The 16,758-nt window shown below is 40.3% G+C and overlaps 1 protein-coding gene across 2 annotated transcripts in view; it reads left to right on the top strand.

The window, feature by feature from the left end:
• CLCN4 (chloride voltage-gated channel 4) overlaps positions 1–11,994 on the top strand; it is a 44,623-nt gene extending 32,629 nt beyond the window's left edge. For both annotated transcript variants that reach the window (XM_054518512.1, XM_036402860.2), the window contains exons 10-12: positions 1,505–1,903; positions 6,554–6,770; positions 8,162–11,994. In XM_054518512.1, coding sequence (XP_054374487.1) covers positions 1,505–1,903; positions 6,554–6,770; positions 8,162–8,252 — 707 coding nt within the window. In that variant the 3' untranslated portion in view covers positions 8,253–11,994. The remainder of the gene's footprint in view (positions 1–1,504; positions 1,904–6,553; positions 6,771–8,161) is intronic.
• Positions 11,995–16,758: the final 4,764 nt, after the last annotated feature.

The following is a 16,758-nucleotide window of genomic DNA, read 5'->3' as shown; positions in this document are numbered from 1 at the left end:
TGGGGAGCCTGTTCCAATACCCAACCACCCTCTGGGTGAAAAACCTTTTCCTGATATCCAACCTAGACCTCCCCAGTACAACTTCTGGCCATTCCCTTGGGTCAGCTGTCACTGGTCACCAGAGTGAAGAGATCAGTGTCTGCCTCTCTGCTTCCCCTTGTGAGAATGCTGTAGACCAGAATGAGGTCTCCCCTTAGTCCTCTCTAGGTTTAACAGACTAAGTGACCTCAGCCACTCCACAAAAGGCTTCCCCCTCAGGCACTTCATCATCCTACTGGCCTTCCTTTGGATGGTTTCTAATAGCTTAATGCCTTTTTAAAAATATTGTAATGCCCAAAACTGCACACAGGACTCAAGGTGAGGCTGCAATTTCTTCCTCTTTTAAAAGGTCCAAATTAAGGTGCAGTAGTTTTTAATAGTGTGGTGAGAAATACAGTAGAAGGGTCACAGCTTGTACTTAAGCTTTTCTGTACCAAAGACTGTCTTGCCTGAAGTAAGAGAAATGGAGTATTAAATGATCCTTACTCTGGTATTTGCTCTCAGCTTTTCACAGTCAGATGTTTAAGGCATTCCTCAGATGAAATTCATATCTAGATCATAGTGTTAAGTAATCAACAATCAAATATTTCTGTATGCTGCTAGATAAAAAGATCTTTTAATGACCTGTTTCTGATTTTTCTCATCTAAAATGGGGCTGTATTTTGAGCCCTAAAAATAGCAGATTTATTACATTTACCTTTTGAACAGAGGCAAAGAAATGTTACCTAATAATTCAGAGATACATACACACTTGTCCTCAGTTATGTGATCATTTTTATCCTTTAATGTAAACTGAAGGAGCGAGGAACTTTCTTATGAAATTAATATGGAAAGACTACACTGAAAAATACAGCTACAGCCCTGCCTGTGGCTGCATGCCTGGATGGCCTCAAACCAAGTTGTACTCAGTTCAAACTGAATTACTATAGGGATATCCAAGCTGTAACATGCTCTTGCAGTGGCCCTAAGCTGTTCCAAGGTAGGATTTTGTAACCATGTTGTGTCCAAAGATAATGCTCAGTTTTCTCCTCAGTATGACTGCAATAGACAGGCTGGTGTGAAGGCCACATCTCCACGTTCCTACCTGCCTCAGCCATGGCACTTAACTGATTCTTGGAGTCATTTAGAGGGCTAACAGCAGGATTCAGTTTTACTTTCTCAAGTATCCATTAAAGCTGATTTTTTTGGCATCCTTTCTGGTTTTAAAGCTCTGTCTTTTAGCATTCATTGTTTGCTTTTCAATGCTAGCAATTCTGGCATGAGCAAGTTCCCTCTACCTTTGTGATGAAAATTACAGTAGATGAAAAATACCTTTCTGCAGAGAAACAAGCCTAAGAGTATAAGGGCAAAGTACTCAGCATAAATAATTACATGCATTTTTGAGTGTAAGGCTCAAAGATATAAGTGAGTTGCTTAGTATGTATACCAGCACTGAGAGAAACTTGAGTCTTCTCCTTGTTGGCAGGTGGCGTTACTCGAATGACAGTCTCCCTGGTGGTCATTATGTTTGAGCTAACGGGAGGCCTGGAGTACATTGTACCTCTTATGGCTGCAGCTGTCACAAGCAAGTGGGTGGCAGATGCCTTTGGGAAAGAAGGGATCTATGAAGCTCACATTCACCTGAATGGCTACCCCTTCCTGGATGTGAAGGACGAGTTCACCCACCGCACGCTGGCCACGGACGTGATGCGGCCGAGGCGGGGCGAGGCGCCTCTCTCCGTGCTGACCCAGGACAGCATGACCGTGGAGGACGTGGAGACCCTGATCAAAGAGACTGATTACAATGGCTTCCCAGTGGTGGTTTCCAAAGACTCAGAGAGACTTATTGGATTTGCACAGAGACGAGAGCTGATCCTTGCAATAAGTAAGTAGAGTGTCCATGTCCAAAAGATTGGTTTTGAATGGAGTTTAGACAAGATAGGAGGTTAACACTGTTATTCACCTTGAAGAATGGATAAACAAGCACCAAATCTAACTTTCTCTTCAAATCTTTTGCTAGTTATTAGGACATGGAAGCTTTTCTATTGCATCACACCACCTGATAGAATTTTGTGGGCTTGACCCTTGTGAGCTTAATTGTGCTGTCACTCAAAAGAGTAAAATAAAATTCTTCTAGAGACAACAGAGAGAAACTCAACTCCTATGCCAGAATTTTTGTCAGAACCAGACCAAAAGTCAGTGTAGTGGTCAGTTTCTTTCCCTCTCCATGGGCTTCCAGAATGGGCTGGGGCAGTCATGAACTTTGGTCCCCCAGTGATGAAGTAGCCTGTGCTGCTTTCTGTTGTTCTGTCTCAGTTTTTCCTCACATGCAGGCTTTTAGTGCTACAGGTGGAAAGTTTTCAGTGCACAATATTTTTTGGTAAAGATGGGTGAATTTTGTCTGGAATCCAGTGGATAGCTGGCTGATTGCCTGAGGGTTCAAGTCCAGGTCACTAAAGATTTTGACTGTCAGGTCCTTTCCTGGTTGATCTGATGACTGAGTGGGGGTTGAAGAACAAGTGTATTGGATGAAAGCAAGTTTTTTCACCTTTTCTGGACCCAGGGCATCCAGAACTGCAGAGGTCTGCAAGGCTGACCCACTATCTGCTCCCATTTCTGGCAGTCCTGTGGTGTTGAGGGCCAGCTGGGCAGGCAGGCAAGATGCCATCTGGGCATGGTTGCCTTGTACTTTGCAGGGGAGTGGAATGTCTGGTATATCCAAATCTCCTTGACTTGGAATTATTCTTCTCTGCATGGTTTTGTTTCATCCCTGTTGTTCAGGCACCTTAAAAAAGCTGTTGTCTCTGATGGAAATTCACATATTTTTCAAACAAGAAAATTAATAAATGGAAAATTTGGGTTATTTTTGAAGGTCACTTTCCAGCTCAGTTCCCATAAAGCTAAAACAAAAATTGAAGTCTTTAAAACACATGTTTTAGATGTATTTAGCCTACCCTGGGTCTGTCTTTCATGCTGCTCATGCCATGTTATGGCTTTAACACTTGGTGCCTTCCTAAGTTAATAGTCTTTTGCACCTCCTTTTCAGGAAGGTATTTCTTTGGGAAAATGGCATGGATTGAAGATGAAGAGCCCTCACTTTAAAATCAGAAAGATCAGAGGCTGCTTGAAGTCAGTCAAAGAACTTTGAGGAACTGAGTAATTTGTTTCAGGTCATAAATGGCAGTGTGGCTGAATGGGCTTGCCAGAAGATGTGAGAAAATGTCAGGCCATGAACTGACAACAAAGAAATCAGTTAAAATTAAACTCAATAAACATTTAGATCAAAATGCTTTCCTGTTCGAAAATTGTTTGACATCTGCATTTTTCAGTGGAAAAGGTACTGTCTCCTGATCAGTTCTAATTAAGAGCATCTTTTATAGATAATGAGACAGAACTTAGATTTAAAATTAAATTTTTACATGCATTGATAAGTTCTTCTAAAATCCTCAGCCACCAGTGGTAACTCTTTTCACCTTGGGCTGAGTGTGAGTGCTGTCATTCTGTGCTGACACTATGATAAATGGTTAATCTTTCCAGTATGGTTTGTGTCCTTGTGACTTAAAATCTGGTTTTGGTTTCGAAAGACACAGTATATGATTCCAGTACAGAGCAGGGCAAACCATGCTAGCAACTTTTGATTGCTAATCCTCTTTCTCTGAAGTTGCTTTGCCTGAATTTCAGAGTTGGTATTGTTGATCACTACCACAAGGATAGCTAATGTGTTCCGAACCTCCACCTCAGCTTGCTTCATGGTTGTGAGCATGGAGCCATTACACCAATTCTCCTTAAGCCATAAACTTGCTTACCAAGAGAGAAATATCACACAAGGTGAAGCATCTCTGATTCACCTGTTCAGGTTTACCTGCTCATCCTGACAGAGATACTGGAGCTACATCTCAGAACAGCATAAGTCCCATCCATGCAGCATTTCAGCCAGGGAGTGAGGTCTTACCAAAAGCAGAGTCAGGCCCACTCCAATATCTGTTCATTCACCAGTATCTCTTTTCTCCTGGCATTGTGCCCTGCAGAATGCCTCCTCACTTTGAGCTAGCTCTGGTACCTCTACATAAGAACAATTTGCACTTCATAGAGACATGGTTTCAATCAAGAATTTCAGCTTCTTTCTCAGGCCCAATTAATTGTGCATCAGTAGTATGGTGGTCCAGGGCATACTCTGGGGAAATACTCCAAGTCCCTCACACACCTGCCTTCTAGGATGAAGGCTATAGCTGCTGAGTCTTCCATCAAATACCCATTCCCACAAAAGTATCTGCCTCATTATTTACCCCTACATAATTTCTTCCCTACTGAGTGGAGCATGCTCTATAAATGCATCAAATACCTGTAAAGTGAATGGCAATGGTATTTCCGATTGCTCAGCAGCATCCTCAGGAGGATTGTGTCCTTCCATTGATCCTTGTTGGATAGGTAGGCAGCTGGGGTGGCAGAGTCACCCTCTGGGAAGAGGTGTCTACATTTTAGATGACATCTACTTTACAGTCTTACAGAGGGAGGGTTTTGACACTGTAAAGCTTTTCTTAAATTTGGCCAGCTCCAGAGGCACCATGCAAAAGGCAGAGCCTTGGACAATAGCCAGGTGGTCTGTATAATATGCTTTTTTTTTTCCAGTATGGAGTTGAGAGATCAACATAGTTGATAGAGGCTGTGAAATGTGAACCCCTGAATATGAGAGGCTGTTTCACATTTGGGAGAATTAATTCACTCTCTAGCTATGACAAGAGCCTGCATAGATTGCTCTGTAAACCAGACATTGTCATCCATTTGCTTTGCTCTTTCTGTTAATCTGTATCTGTTTTTCTTACCCACTGACTGCAAAAATTATCTGCTCTTCTGTTTTACCTTTTCTCCCACTCCCCCATCCAGTGAGACTGCATACAAAATCCACCATTTTTCTGATGCCACTGAATTGACTCCATAGTACTACATCATTCAAATTTCTCTAGAGAGGTGTTTGACATGGAAGAGTGAAATCATGGTTTTGGCTAATCACTGCTGTTCAGGGTCACTGCTGCCTTGGGAACAGCAATGTGGTAACCAAAATGCTTGGCCCTATTTCTTAGGGTGCAGCTTTGGGAAGGAAATACCTAGCTGTCAAAGGTTTTTATCAAAGGGTGGGAGTTACCTTCAGTTTGATTAATGTTACCTCTTAGCACAGATCATGTATCAAAGAGCTATGCAGACATATTCACACTTGAAATTGGACGTATGAATTGAAACAAGCTGAGACAAAACTAACATCATTCCTCTAAATTGCAATAGGGCTTGTAATATGTGGGGTGAGAAGGTTGAGAATCACATACTGTACTGATGTTAGGGTTGAGCCAGCACTGCTCCAGTTCCAGAAATATTACAAGACACTGATCGTTAAATGTAAAAAAAATTGCAGCTGAAACATGTTGGAAACCATCACTGTCTACATTACAAGTCACAGGAGCAGGTTTCTCACTCTGATTGATGGCAGAGAGTTCCAAGAATATTTACATATGCCTGGAGTATGAGTTCAAGAGCAGAAGCAGCCTATGTTAATTGAAAGTAATAATTTAACTATTTCCAAGGATTTATTAAAAAAATAAAAAGTTAAACCCTCAGAGCCAAACACATGATATGCTTATTCTGGGGAGTGAAAAGTCTGTCATTTGGAAATCTGTCTCATATAATGTTTATACCCTGTAGTGTTGAGTAGAGATGAGGTAAACACTACAAAGAAAATAAAGTACTCCAGTGGTAAGTCTTGGGGCATGCTTTAAGTAGAAGGCTTATACTGACCATGCAAATTCCAGATGTAATAATGTTCAGTTTGTAGTTTGATCCAAGTTTGATCCAAGCTTTTGAACTTCTGAAAATGGTCACATATGTGCTGTTTACTGCTATATTTTTTGTCCCTTTACTATTTTCCTTTAAGTAGGAATCTAATTTATTTTTCCTTTTTAAAATCTAGATATGCAAGCTATATAAGGCATTAAGTGTAAACCCACAAAGTTTACCCTGCATGCCAGCGAGGTGTGCTGATCTAGAAAAACACCCACACCACCCCTGGATCCCTGGAATGTGAATTTGTCTTTCCCCAGCTTTGTGTTCATAAATCCATTCACCATGTCCACATTTTCCCAAATCCACTGCAAAGTTTTGCTCCAAGCCAGCTGGGATCTTACACAGCTGTTGACTCCACTCCTTCAGACATGTAATAAAGTTTCTGTTGTGATTCTCACAATAGAGGAAATTACATACAGTGATTTGAATTTGACAGAAATTGGATTAGTGAAGTTTGTGAATGCAATGAGCTGCATATCTATTCAGAAAAGCATTATCCCAACCAAGAAAAATATGTGCTCATAAAAATACCACATTTGCTTTGAGGGAGTGATGGCTCAAAGAAATTCAAGGTTACTCAGAGACCCAAATTTCTGGGACTTCAGTACATTAAAGACAAAATCAAACCTTGCTTTCCAAAGGAGTGATTCTTTTTAATTGCCAAACTTAATTCACTATCTGCCCCAATTTTTGTGCTGTACAGAGAATGCGCGACAGCGTCAGGATGGGGTGGTGAGCAACTCTATCGTGTACTTCACCGAGGACCCCCCAGAAGTGCCACCCAACAGTCCCCACCCACTGAAACTGCGGAGAATTCTCAACCTGAGCCCTTTCACCGTCACAGACCACACGCCCATGGAAACTGTGGTGGATATCTTCAGAAAGCTTGGGCTCCGGCAGTGTCTGGTGACCCGCAGTGGGTGAGTAGCTGACAGTCAAGTGAACATTTTTATTTTGTCTTATTTTGTGAATGGATGAATAAGGGAACCTCACCCATGTGTCTCCAGGGTAGCAAAAGAAGTCAGACTCGGAACCAAAATGGTGCTTGCAGGGTGTTATATTTCATTCTGCTCCCCCAAATCCTTAGTGTATTCTCATTTAGATAAGGTAAAAATAAATACAAAATAAACTGTTCTGACTCCCACTATCATTCAGTTTTCAGCAGAGGCAGATCTGCCAAGCAGTATTGTTTGCAAAGAATATACTGTTTTGAGATATCCAGCTAGATTAGATGTTTGTGAAAATTGTGATAAAGATGGCACTGGAGGAAAATTACTCTGTTCAACTTTCTTTATTGGATAATGGAAAGGTGGATAAACTAAAGGCCCTCAAATAACAGCCAAAGGAGGTGGGCAAACATGAAATTAGGGGAATAAAAAGCTGCACCGTGTGGACTAGACATAACATTCCATAGTTCCAATGGAATTTCAGATATTTGGGCATCATGGCTCATCCCAGGATCTAGTGATAGCAGGATAGCCAAACCACAGCCATCACTTTCAAATGTGCAAGACTAAAATTTATTCTTCTGTTAGAGAGTCTTTTTGTTATTCAAAAATACTGCATTTCAGTTGTTACTGTCAATGCAGTATCCTCAGCATTAAGAAAATAAGAACCATTATTGGGACACAGATAAGGGTTCTGATTTTAGGTGCCTGGATTCAGAAATTTATACCTGGAGTTTTAGAAGTTACGTGAAATGAAAGGTGGAAAAACTATTAACAATGGCACAGTTTCAATATTCAGTGCCTAATGGTCTTCAAGGACTGGAAGTAAAAAGCCCTTGAATACTGAAGGTTATGAATTTTTTGACTCTTGGGGCCAGACATCCCATAGGCCTCATCTTTCTTGACAGATATAATTCATTTAGGTTCACATAAATGAGAAATTATCATTTAAATTTGAAGGAATTATACTGTCAGTGAGAGTTTCAGAAACCCTGTGCTTTAGCTTACTCTGTGTACTACCAAGCACTGATACATTGGATTTGACTGCTGGTCCTCACAGCCTGAACCTAAAGATACTTATTATTTGTGGTACCAGTTATTAATTCTTGTAGCTCCTCATTCAGTCATGTTCCCAATAACGAGAGGTAATAAGCCAAAGTATTTCACTTAATTATCGTGGCTGGGGTAGTAGAAATACATGAGGTGAGAATACTTTTATGCAAAGGTAATAATTGGGGAATACATGAGATGGGAGATGGACAGTACTGTATGGAAGCACTCACAAAATGTCTCTGCAGCTGAACAGGGAACAAACCTGGATGATATATGAGATTGTTGACCTTTCGCTTCCTTTTCTCCTATAGGAGGCTGCTGGGTATCATAACTAAAAAGGATGTATTAAGACATATGGCTCAAATGGCAAACCAGGACCCTGAATCTATCATGTTTAACTAGACTGGTAAAGAAGAAGAAAGTAACCCCGCAGGAATCCCTTCTAGATTAACACGAAGGCTGTGTTTGCTGTTTCATCTTGCTTAAAGAGAAAAAGGTAACGTATATGAGGAATGGCCTGATATGCCTCTGACAGAGGGAGTGGATGCAGGACAGCACTTATTTAATGAGGGAGGCAGTTTAGAAGCTCTGAGCAGCTGCAGACATCAAGCTGTGTTTCCTTAATGAGGTTCCCAAGAGCTCAGTTGGAGCGCTGGTGGGGGTAAGTGATGCGGGGCTTAGAGAGAAAGAGCCACGGGCACCCCTGGGAGGCATCAAGGTCACAGTAACTCCTGAGGCAGGTGTGAAGAGTAGCAGACACTGTTCACGTACAAGCAGCTAAGAGATAGAAAGGTTTGTGTTCCAAGCCATTGAGTGTAGATGAGTAATGTCAGTTGCTTTTGTCACTGGAATCATGGCTATTTGTTTGCTACTGAGTTATACCATTTTCATGATGGACAAAATTTGACATATTTTTAAATGAAAGACTTTGTCATCTTCATTTATTTTGTAAATGTTTAATGAATCAAGACTGGAGTTAAGTCTTAAGAAAAGAGTAAGATTATGCCTCAAATCACTTTAAAATATAGTGTCCCTTGCTCCCTGCTTTAGTCTTTTGAATTTTATACTGCTTAGCATTTCTGTCAACCAGCTTTCCCTTATAAATGTTGAAATGGGATTTATTTGTAAGAATTTATTATCTCTCTATGCAATTTTGCATACAAGTACTGTAAAACTTAGTATTTTGTGGTTTGCTGTGGTAACTGGAAAAAACATAGAAGCCCATAAAATAGTTTTCAAAAGCACTAAAAGAAAAGGACAGTGGTATCTGTCTCTCATCAGTGTTAGTGACAAGAGATTGAATCCCTCACTGTCTTCCCTTATGTACATCACAATTTTTCACAAATGAATGACATTCTGCATTGATTCTTGGTTGTCCACTTAGGTCCTTTTTGTCATTGCTCTTTCTTGGCATTTGTCTGTATCTGCCAAGAGATGGCTGAAATTAATTTAACAGTCATAGACACTTATTCTGTAAGAGATTGACTTTTTATGCACTTGTCAGTCATAGGACTGTGGAATTCCTCTCCACAGCACTGTGACTGGATAAGATCAGAGGGACTGAGAATGCAAATGATCATGGGAAAGCTTTAAGTATTTATCTGTTTGCACCAAGAACACAAGATTTACCAGACCCTGGTAGAGACCTCTAAGTCACTCAGGTAAAAATGTTAAATTTTCCTAAACCCTTGTTCTGGTCCTCTGTGAGATAAAGAGGGTCAACCCTTTAGTCAGTACTGCTATCAGTAACAGAATACCAAATTGTACTCTCTGTAACACATAATTCACACTGCCCTTGCTTTATAGATGCAAACTTAAAAGACTGGAGAAAGGTTGTGCTTTGAATCCCCTTCAGACCTCCTGGTCCCTTCATTTAGGCATCTAAGACCTCTGGTATTTTTGTTCAAATTCACCCAGATAACTGGTGGTGTTTGGATGCTTCTCATGGACAGAGATGACCTTCCATGCCAGAACAGCCTGTTGCTCACTCCAGCCCAAACCCAGACTGTTGATTTAACATGTGGGCAATGTGCATGATTGTTGTGTCCCTGAACTGCTCAGGTGCACCCTGAGATGGATGCTGAAGTTCTATGTCACAAATTCCTCCCCTTATCTCTGGTGACCCTGCTTCCTTCTGGCCTGTGTCCCACTGCATTCACACAGAGTATGGCCTGAATTGCTCAAGTAAAAGAAACGGAAGTAGAGGGAATTTTAATCTGTTAAGTACTCCACCTAACAATGGTGTTTGCAACAGACTGACATAAAGATGTGTAGCTCTGGCCAAAGCCCATAAATATTTCAATGTATACTTTTTGTTAACTGAACAGCTGCAGTACAATGTATTATTTAAAAGGTAACACCATGTAAACTATAGGACTGAGCAACCCCTTTCCTCTGAAAATAGGAAATAGAACATAATGTGATTATTTCTTACATTTTTCTGTGAAGCTGTCAGCAGCTGAACTCATAAAAAGCCAACCAAGTCAATAACAATGCTCATAAACACTAGATTCCCTCATTTGAACAGAGAAGCCATCATAAAATCAGTTCATTCCCACAACTGAATCCAAATGGGGCTTTATACAATTGTCAGTCTCTACCCATAACTTCTAGAATCTAAGGGATGTAGACTAAGCTAAAAAGGCTGATTTTTGAGAGCAATCTCATTCTTGGATTAAAACTGTAGGACCATATTCTACTTTCCATGTTTGCTAGCAGCAACCAATACAGTGTATCAACACTGAAAAACATTATAATTTTATGAGAAAAAGACATGGACTTGCTTAACTGAGGTTAATCTGGCTGTGAATACAAATTCACATATGTATTAACTTGTCTTATCAGGTTAAACTCAATCTGTGGTTATGCATTGGCATGGACTTGGGTGGTTAATTCCCATTAATACCCAGAGGCCTGATTTACTGAAACCAAGTCACCCCTGTGATAGCTTGTTGCCTTGCCTTATTAGACTACTTAGGAGGAGCCCTCAGGACTTAAAAACAAGACCCAAAAAACCAACATGGTGATTTGTAGCAAGCAGAAGGAATTGAGATTTATGTAGTTGTTGTGAATGCAGTTTGACCCTGGACTACCACCCAAGTAAAAGGCAGGTAAATGGGTGTGCAGCTCTCTTCTGTCAAACACATTCCTCTCTAGATGGAAAGCTTTAAATGTAACCATGTAGTGCTGCTCCTTGTTCCAGTGTCTGTTCAAAAGATGTTAAACCAGAGCAGGGGCTGCTATCTGGCTGTCCAGGAATGGCACACTCATGGCTAGCTTCAGCTGCTTGGTGTTATCATCAAGGCTGAGGCTGATGCTAGAATGACATGGAGGGCTTTGAGACAGGACAGACTTTGCTAAATAGAAAACTTCCTCCATGCTACAGCCTTTATTGCTCTCCACACTGGTGTCTGAAAGGGAACACTCTTAATATAAATTAATAACATGCTTATCTCAAAAAATGCAGTTATGATGTAATGATTTATTTCCCCTTAATAAGCCCATTATCAGGCACTGTTTTCCATCTGTATTCCAAAATTTGTTTCAGAAGGTACTGAATAGACTCCAAGAGGCCCAGATCTCGGCCCTATTTGTTTGAGTTTGTATAGCTCAAGGTAGTCACGTAGTATTATCAATCTGAGTTATGTGAGTATTTTGGTATATACTGCTGAATTATGCAACCTCAGTTCAGTCCTTCAAGCAGTTGGCCTTCAAAAATGCCCAACTAAAATAAACAGGGGAATAAAAATCTTTGAATGATGGAGGTTCAGTATTGTACCTTTGTTTTGCATGAACTGTGTTAAGTTACATTCAGCTTCTGATGTGTACTTGAAGCAATCTGTACCGGAAAGTTTAATAATAAAGTACAGAAATGGATGACATTAGAAAGACCCTTTGGCTGTCCCAGTGACACTAAGTATTAATTCTTATGCTTTGAAGAAGCAGAAAAAGAATGTTTAAGGATTACAGAAGACTCATTGATTCCATGTTTGAATGACACTGTATTTATGACTGTAGTTTTGCTTTGGCTCTGTTTGTTGTTTTGGGTTTTTTTTAATTGTAGAAAACAGTGTATCTGTTGCACCTTATGAAAACAATGTTTGGACTCTATTTTTTAAATAAAACTGACTTACAGTACTGGAAACATTTCTTGGCTATCTTATTAATTAGAAAATAATTTAACTTAAAGCCTCAATGATTTTTATCTTTTGTTTTCTCACTCACAGGGATAATTCAAGCCTGAGTTCTAGGGATCTAGGATATCCAATTAAATTATAGGTTAGGTAATATTAAGAAGGGAGTTAGTAAAGTTCATGCAGTGGACTTCAGAGAATCAGTTTTGAAGCTGGCTATTTTATTTTCAGAGAAAAATGTTTTTTATTCAGCATCAGAAATACCTTAGAGGAGGTATTTTATCTAAAAAGAGAAGAAAAACGATTTATCTAACCAGGTTGTTTGTTGCAGACATCTTTTCATGCAAATCCTTTCTTAGGATTTTTTCTTCCTGAGAAGCTGAGAGGATTCAGGAACAAAATGTAAACAGTGGTTATCTGCTGCTGTGGAATGCAACAGGTGCATCTGTGATTGGCCCATCTTGGATGTTTAGAATTAATGGCCAACCACAGACCAGTTAGCTTGGACTCTCTGTCCGCGACACAAACCTTTATTATTCATTCCTTTCTATTCTTAGCTTAGCTAGCCTTCTGAGATGAAACTTTTCCTTGTATTCCTTTTAGTATAGTTATAATGTAATATAAATATCATAAAATAATAAATCAAGCCTTCTGAACATGGAGTCAACATTCTCATCTCTTCTCTCACCTGAAAACCCCTGTGAACACCATCACAATTTTTCTGTCTAAGAGATCATGAAACTTTAAAACTAGATGTTGCAAAGCTCCTATGTTAGATTTTTTGTATACATTTTTCAATTGCACTTTAATTGAGAGCTAAGATCAAAGACTGAAAATGACAAGTTAAATCATCCCTATTTAATTGGATGAAACATAAATCTCTGTCAGAGGCTAAATTCTAGGTAGTAGCAAAGAATATGGGCTCGATCCTGATCAACACTAACTAAGGTGAACGTGCCAGCAATATCCTAGCTCAAATTAAATTGCTCATTTCAGAAGCTGGTTTTGGCAGTCCCATGGCCTTCAACTCATTCCATGGATTGCTGTGCCCTTAACACAACCCAAAACACACACCATAACCCAGGAGTCATCAGGCATGCAGCAACTTCAATAAATTGTAGTAATAATTCCTGTAGTTTGTATTTGGTCTTGGGGTTCTGAACTTTAGACCTACCTGTCATCACTTGTGGTGGAGCAGCTGGGAAATGGAATAGAAAATGTTCAGAGCATTCAGCACTGCTGTGGTGCAGCTGTGCTCCGCACACCCTGGCGTGCCCTCCAAATCCAAACCAAGCAGCCTGTTATCATCCATGTGCCTTCTTGCTCCTTTAGAGGAGGCTCTTCCTCCACACCTATTTCCTACAAGCTGTATTATTCCTTGTGCTGTTCTGCTCCTCTGCTCCAAATGTGATGTTGCTTCTAGCTCCTCACTGCTGTGGTGGCCCACTAAGCACAGTCTCACAGACACCATATCCCAAATAAGAAATGTGCATCTCCAGGGGAGGGCCTCCACTTGTGGCAGAGAGGATTTGCATTGCTGCTTCCTGGAGGACGCGGCAAACACAGTGTTGCTGGAATGCTGCACAGAGTTTTTTTATTTGTTTTTTGGCTTGCTATCTCTTAGGATCTGGTTATTGAGTTGTCTCTGCCTGAATTAAGGGGCAAATAGTAAATGTCAAGTAGAAAGGGATAGAAGAGAGTGGGGAAAAGAGAAAGAGAGTGTGAGAGAGAGATTGAGCAAAGATACCACCGCCACATGGAATCCTGTGATGTCCTGATGGACCGTCTTCATCCTGGCCTGCTTGCCATGTTCTTGTGGAGGTACCACTTTTCCACAGTCCAAGTTCTTGTTATCCATAAGGCATGGGTGCTGTTCCCACCCAGCGTGGGATGGCACTTGTGTAAGACACTTCCTTTCTCACAGTTTGCCTTGGTGGGAGCTTTTGTCCAGAAGGTTACGTAGATCTGGCTCACCAGGCCTGGCACCTTCCTGTTGTTGCTGTCAGTGCTTTTCCCACAGTTTGCACAGCGGAATTTTGTCCAGTGTGTTAATTCCAAACTTTCACCTCTGGTTAGGTCTGGTATTACTGCCTTCCTTTTTGCCATCTGTGCTTATTCTAAGGTCCTGTTGTGGTGGCTTCCCTTGTGGGAACTTTCTTGTTTGACAGTGTTTGGGACTGTTCATTGTGCTTCTTGAAGTCCTCACACTATCTTAATGCAATATCAAAAAAATGAACTTCTGAGAAAAATAGCTGCTGTATTTCACAGATCAATTTATTATGTTCACCATTTCAACCAGTAACTGGTGACTTCCCAGTGAGGTCAGTCTGGAGCTGGGACGTGACTGTGAGAGCTGTATCCTAAAGCAATTATGGGCTCTTAGGCAGAATGAGACAGGAACTGCTGACCTGTAGCTGCAGCATTTGGTTAACTCTCCATCCCTCCTTTAAACTCATTGTATTCTGAACATAATTAATGTTCTTGGTTTAAGCACATCATAAACCCTGTTTTATTACAGTATGATTTCAACCCTTGTTATATTTCAGAATTATCTTGTATAATCAGGATTAAAATAATCTGAGTGCTCCTACTGGCTTTGCCCAGCCACAGCAGGTAACTGGTTAGGAAGACATAACCATATGTAACAGCCAGCCTGGGGAGAGTCAGCATTTGGCACTTCAGCTGTGTTTCATTTGAGAAATGATTGTGCAGCCTGAACAATCAGTGAACAACTCTCTGTGGGGATTTGCAAAGCCTGATTATTTGTTTCTGGCTTGAACAGCATTTAGAGCAATGTTTGTGACCAGCTGATGTTACATACCCTTCAGATTAACCAGTCTTTCTTAATCCACAAAGATTCAGTAAAGGGCACTGAATAAAATGTGCAGATTTCTTAGGAAACTAGACAATCTAGTATAGATTATATATAATCTAGACAAACTAGACAAAACTAGTATATTAGCTAGGAAGAGCTGCTTTATTGTCTCAAAGTTATGTGAACAGAGGCATCCCACTTTCAGGAGAACCATACCATACGCTGGCTGGTCTCACTACTCGGAAGAAATAATACCTAAAATTTGAAATAATATCTGTATTGACTGCAACCAATGCTATTGTTTTTCTCTCCTAATGCATTTTAAAATACAACTTTTTCCCCTGAAATAAGTTTGCTGTTTCTGCAGTTGCTAGCGAGAGCTAGACTGTGGTCATGCACAATTTGATGTGGAGTGCTGCAGGACTAGTGCATTGATGCTAGCGGAACGTTTCTCCTTTGATAAATGCAGTAAAAAGGAGTGGCTGCCATAATTGTGCCATGCAAAAGGACCATTCTAAATAATTAAAAAGTCAGATGTAGTTCTCTGCTTCTAAAGATGCCCAACAGGTAAGATTGAAAGGTTGTGAAGCCTTATGATTAGATAATTTCCAAAGCTGCAAATTGCCTAAAGACAAATTTTACTTACCTAACTCTCAGATTATGTGAGCATTAGAATCCAAAATTTCTGAATTATGTACAGGGGGCAACCAGACCCCTGAAGTCCCCAAGCCTGGGAAGAGAGAGAGACACTTAAGCTCTGCTGTGGTTCACAGATGAGGGAGAGGACACAAACTCTACCAAAGGCTCCAAAATTACCCCAGTCAGCAGTGAAGATTCAGGAAAGAAACACCATATGTGCCAATACCAGCCCTTCTCTTTTTCACAGTAACCTCATGGTTAGAGTCTCTTTGTTAGGTAACTATCCATGCAATACAGGTTGTATAGGTGTTGATTTAAGTGCAGCTCACTAAGTTACCATAGTGCAGCTCCATTTCCTTCCTTGCCAACTTCTGCTCTGGTGGGCCTCCTGCCAAGCCAGAAGGAGCATTGTCCTAAAAGGGACATTTTTAGACTTAAAAATAACTCAGATAGCAATTCTAATCACACTGAGATGCAGAATCTGTATCTAAATTGTTATAGGAAACTTAGGCTTCTGCTGATACTCCCATTTTTCAGATATTGGGATGTTCATCACATTTTTATGCCTTGCTGTAGCCCAAACATAGTATTTTGCTTCATGTAATTGAAGTTAAAATCTAACAGCTATTTGTCATTGGACAGAATATTTAAACATGCAGTCACTGCTTGAGATCAATTATAATTTAGATTATTGTACTAATTCTTGATTTTTGATCTCTGTCCAACATTTGAGCACCTGGTTAGTAGTAATAATAATAATAATAATAATAATAATAATAATAATAATAATAATAATATTTATCCAATTAATTAATTCAAATGGTACAATAATTAGAGGTACAATAAAGCTGTAAGTAGTCTGCCTGAAGATTTTCCACCTCATAGATAATTAATATTGATGCTGAATTATGTTTTGGCCCTGTCTCCAACCTTTAAGGAACACTACGACAAAGCACTAGTCACAGGAACGCAAGGAATAAAACATAAGCTCCTCTGCACCTCTTCTTTCCAAGCCTGTGGGAACATACATGAAACCATTCCTTTTCTCTCTGTCAGGCCAAGTTTAGGCAATAGAAATCCCTGCTCATTTGATGACTACAACAACTCCTGCTTAGTAAATCTCTCCATGTCAGGCCGCTTCCTTCCAGATAAACAGCCACCATTCCAAGGGTACCAGTTTTCCTTCTGTGTAAGGATAACCAGGTAGGGCAGGGAACTAACACCTCCATCCCCTCCTCCTTTTCTCATGTTGATGTTTTTCTCCTCATTCAGTCTCAACCAACTCCTCCTGCCTCTTTGCTGCAGCTTTTCTGTAATAACT

Source organism: Molothrus ater, chromosome 2, assembly GCF_012460135.2.
Source record: "Molothrus ater isolate BHLD 08-10-18 breed brown headed cowbird chromosome 2, BPBGC_Mater_1.1, whole genome shotgun sequence".
NCBI lineage: Eukaryota > Metazoa > Chordata > Aves > Passeriformes > Icteridae > Molothrus > Molothrus ater.
This window is presented reverse-complemented; position numbering and strand designations above follow the sequence as displayed.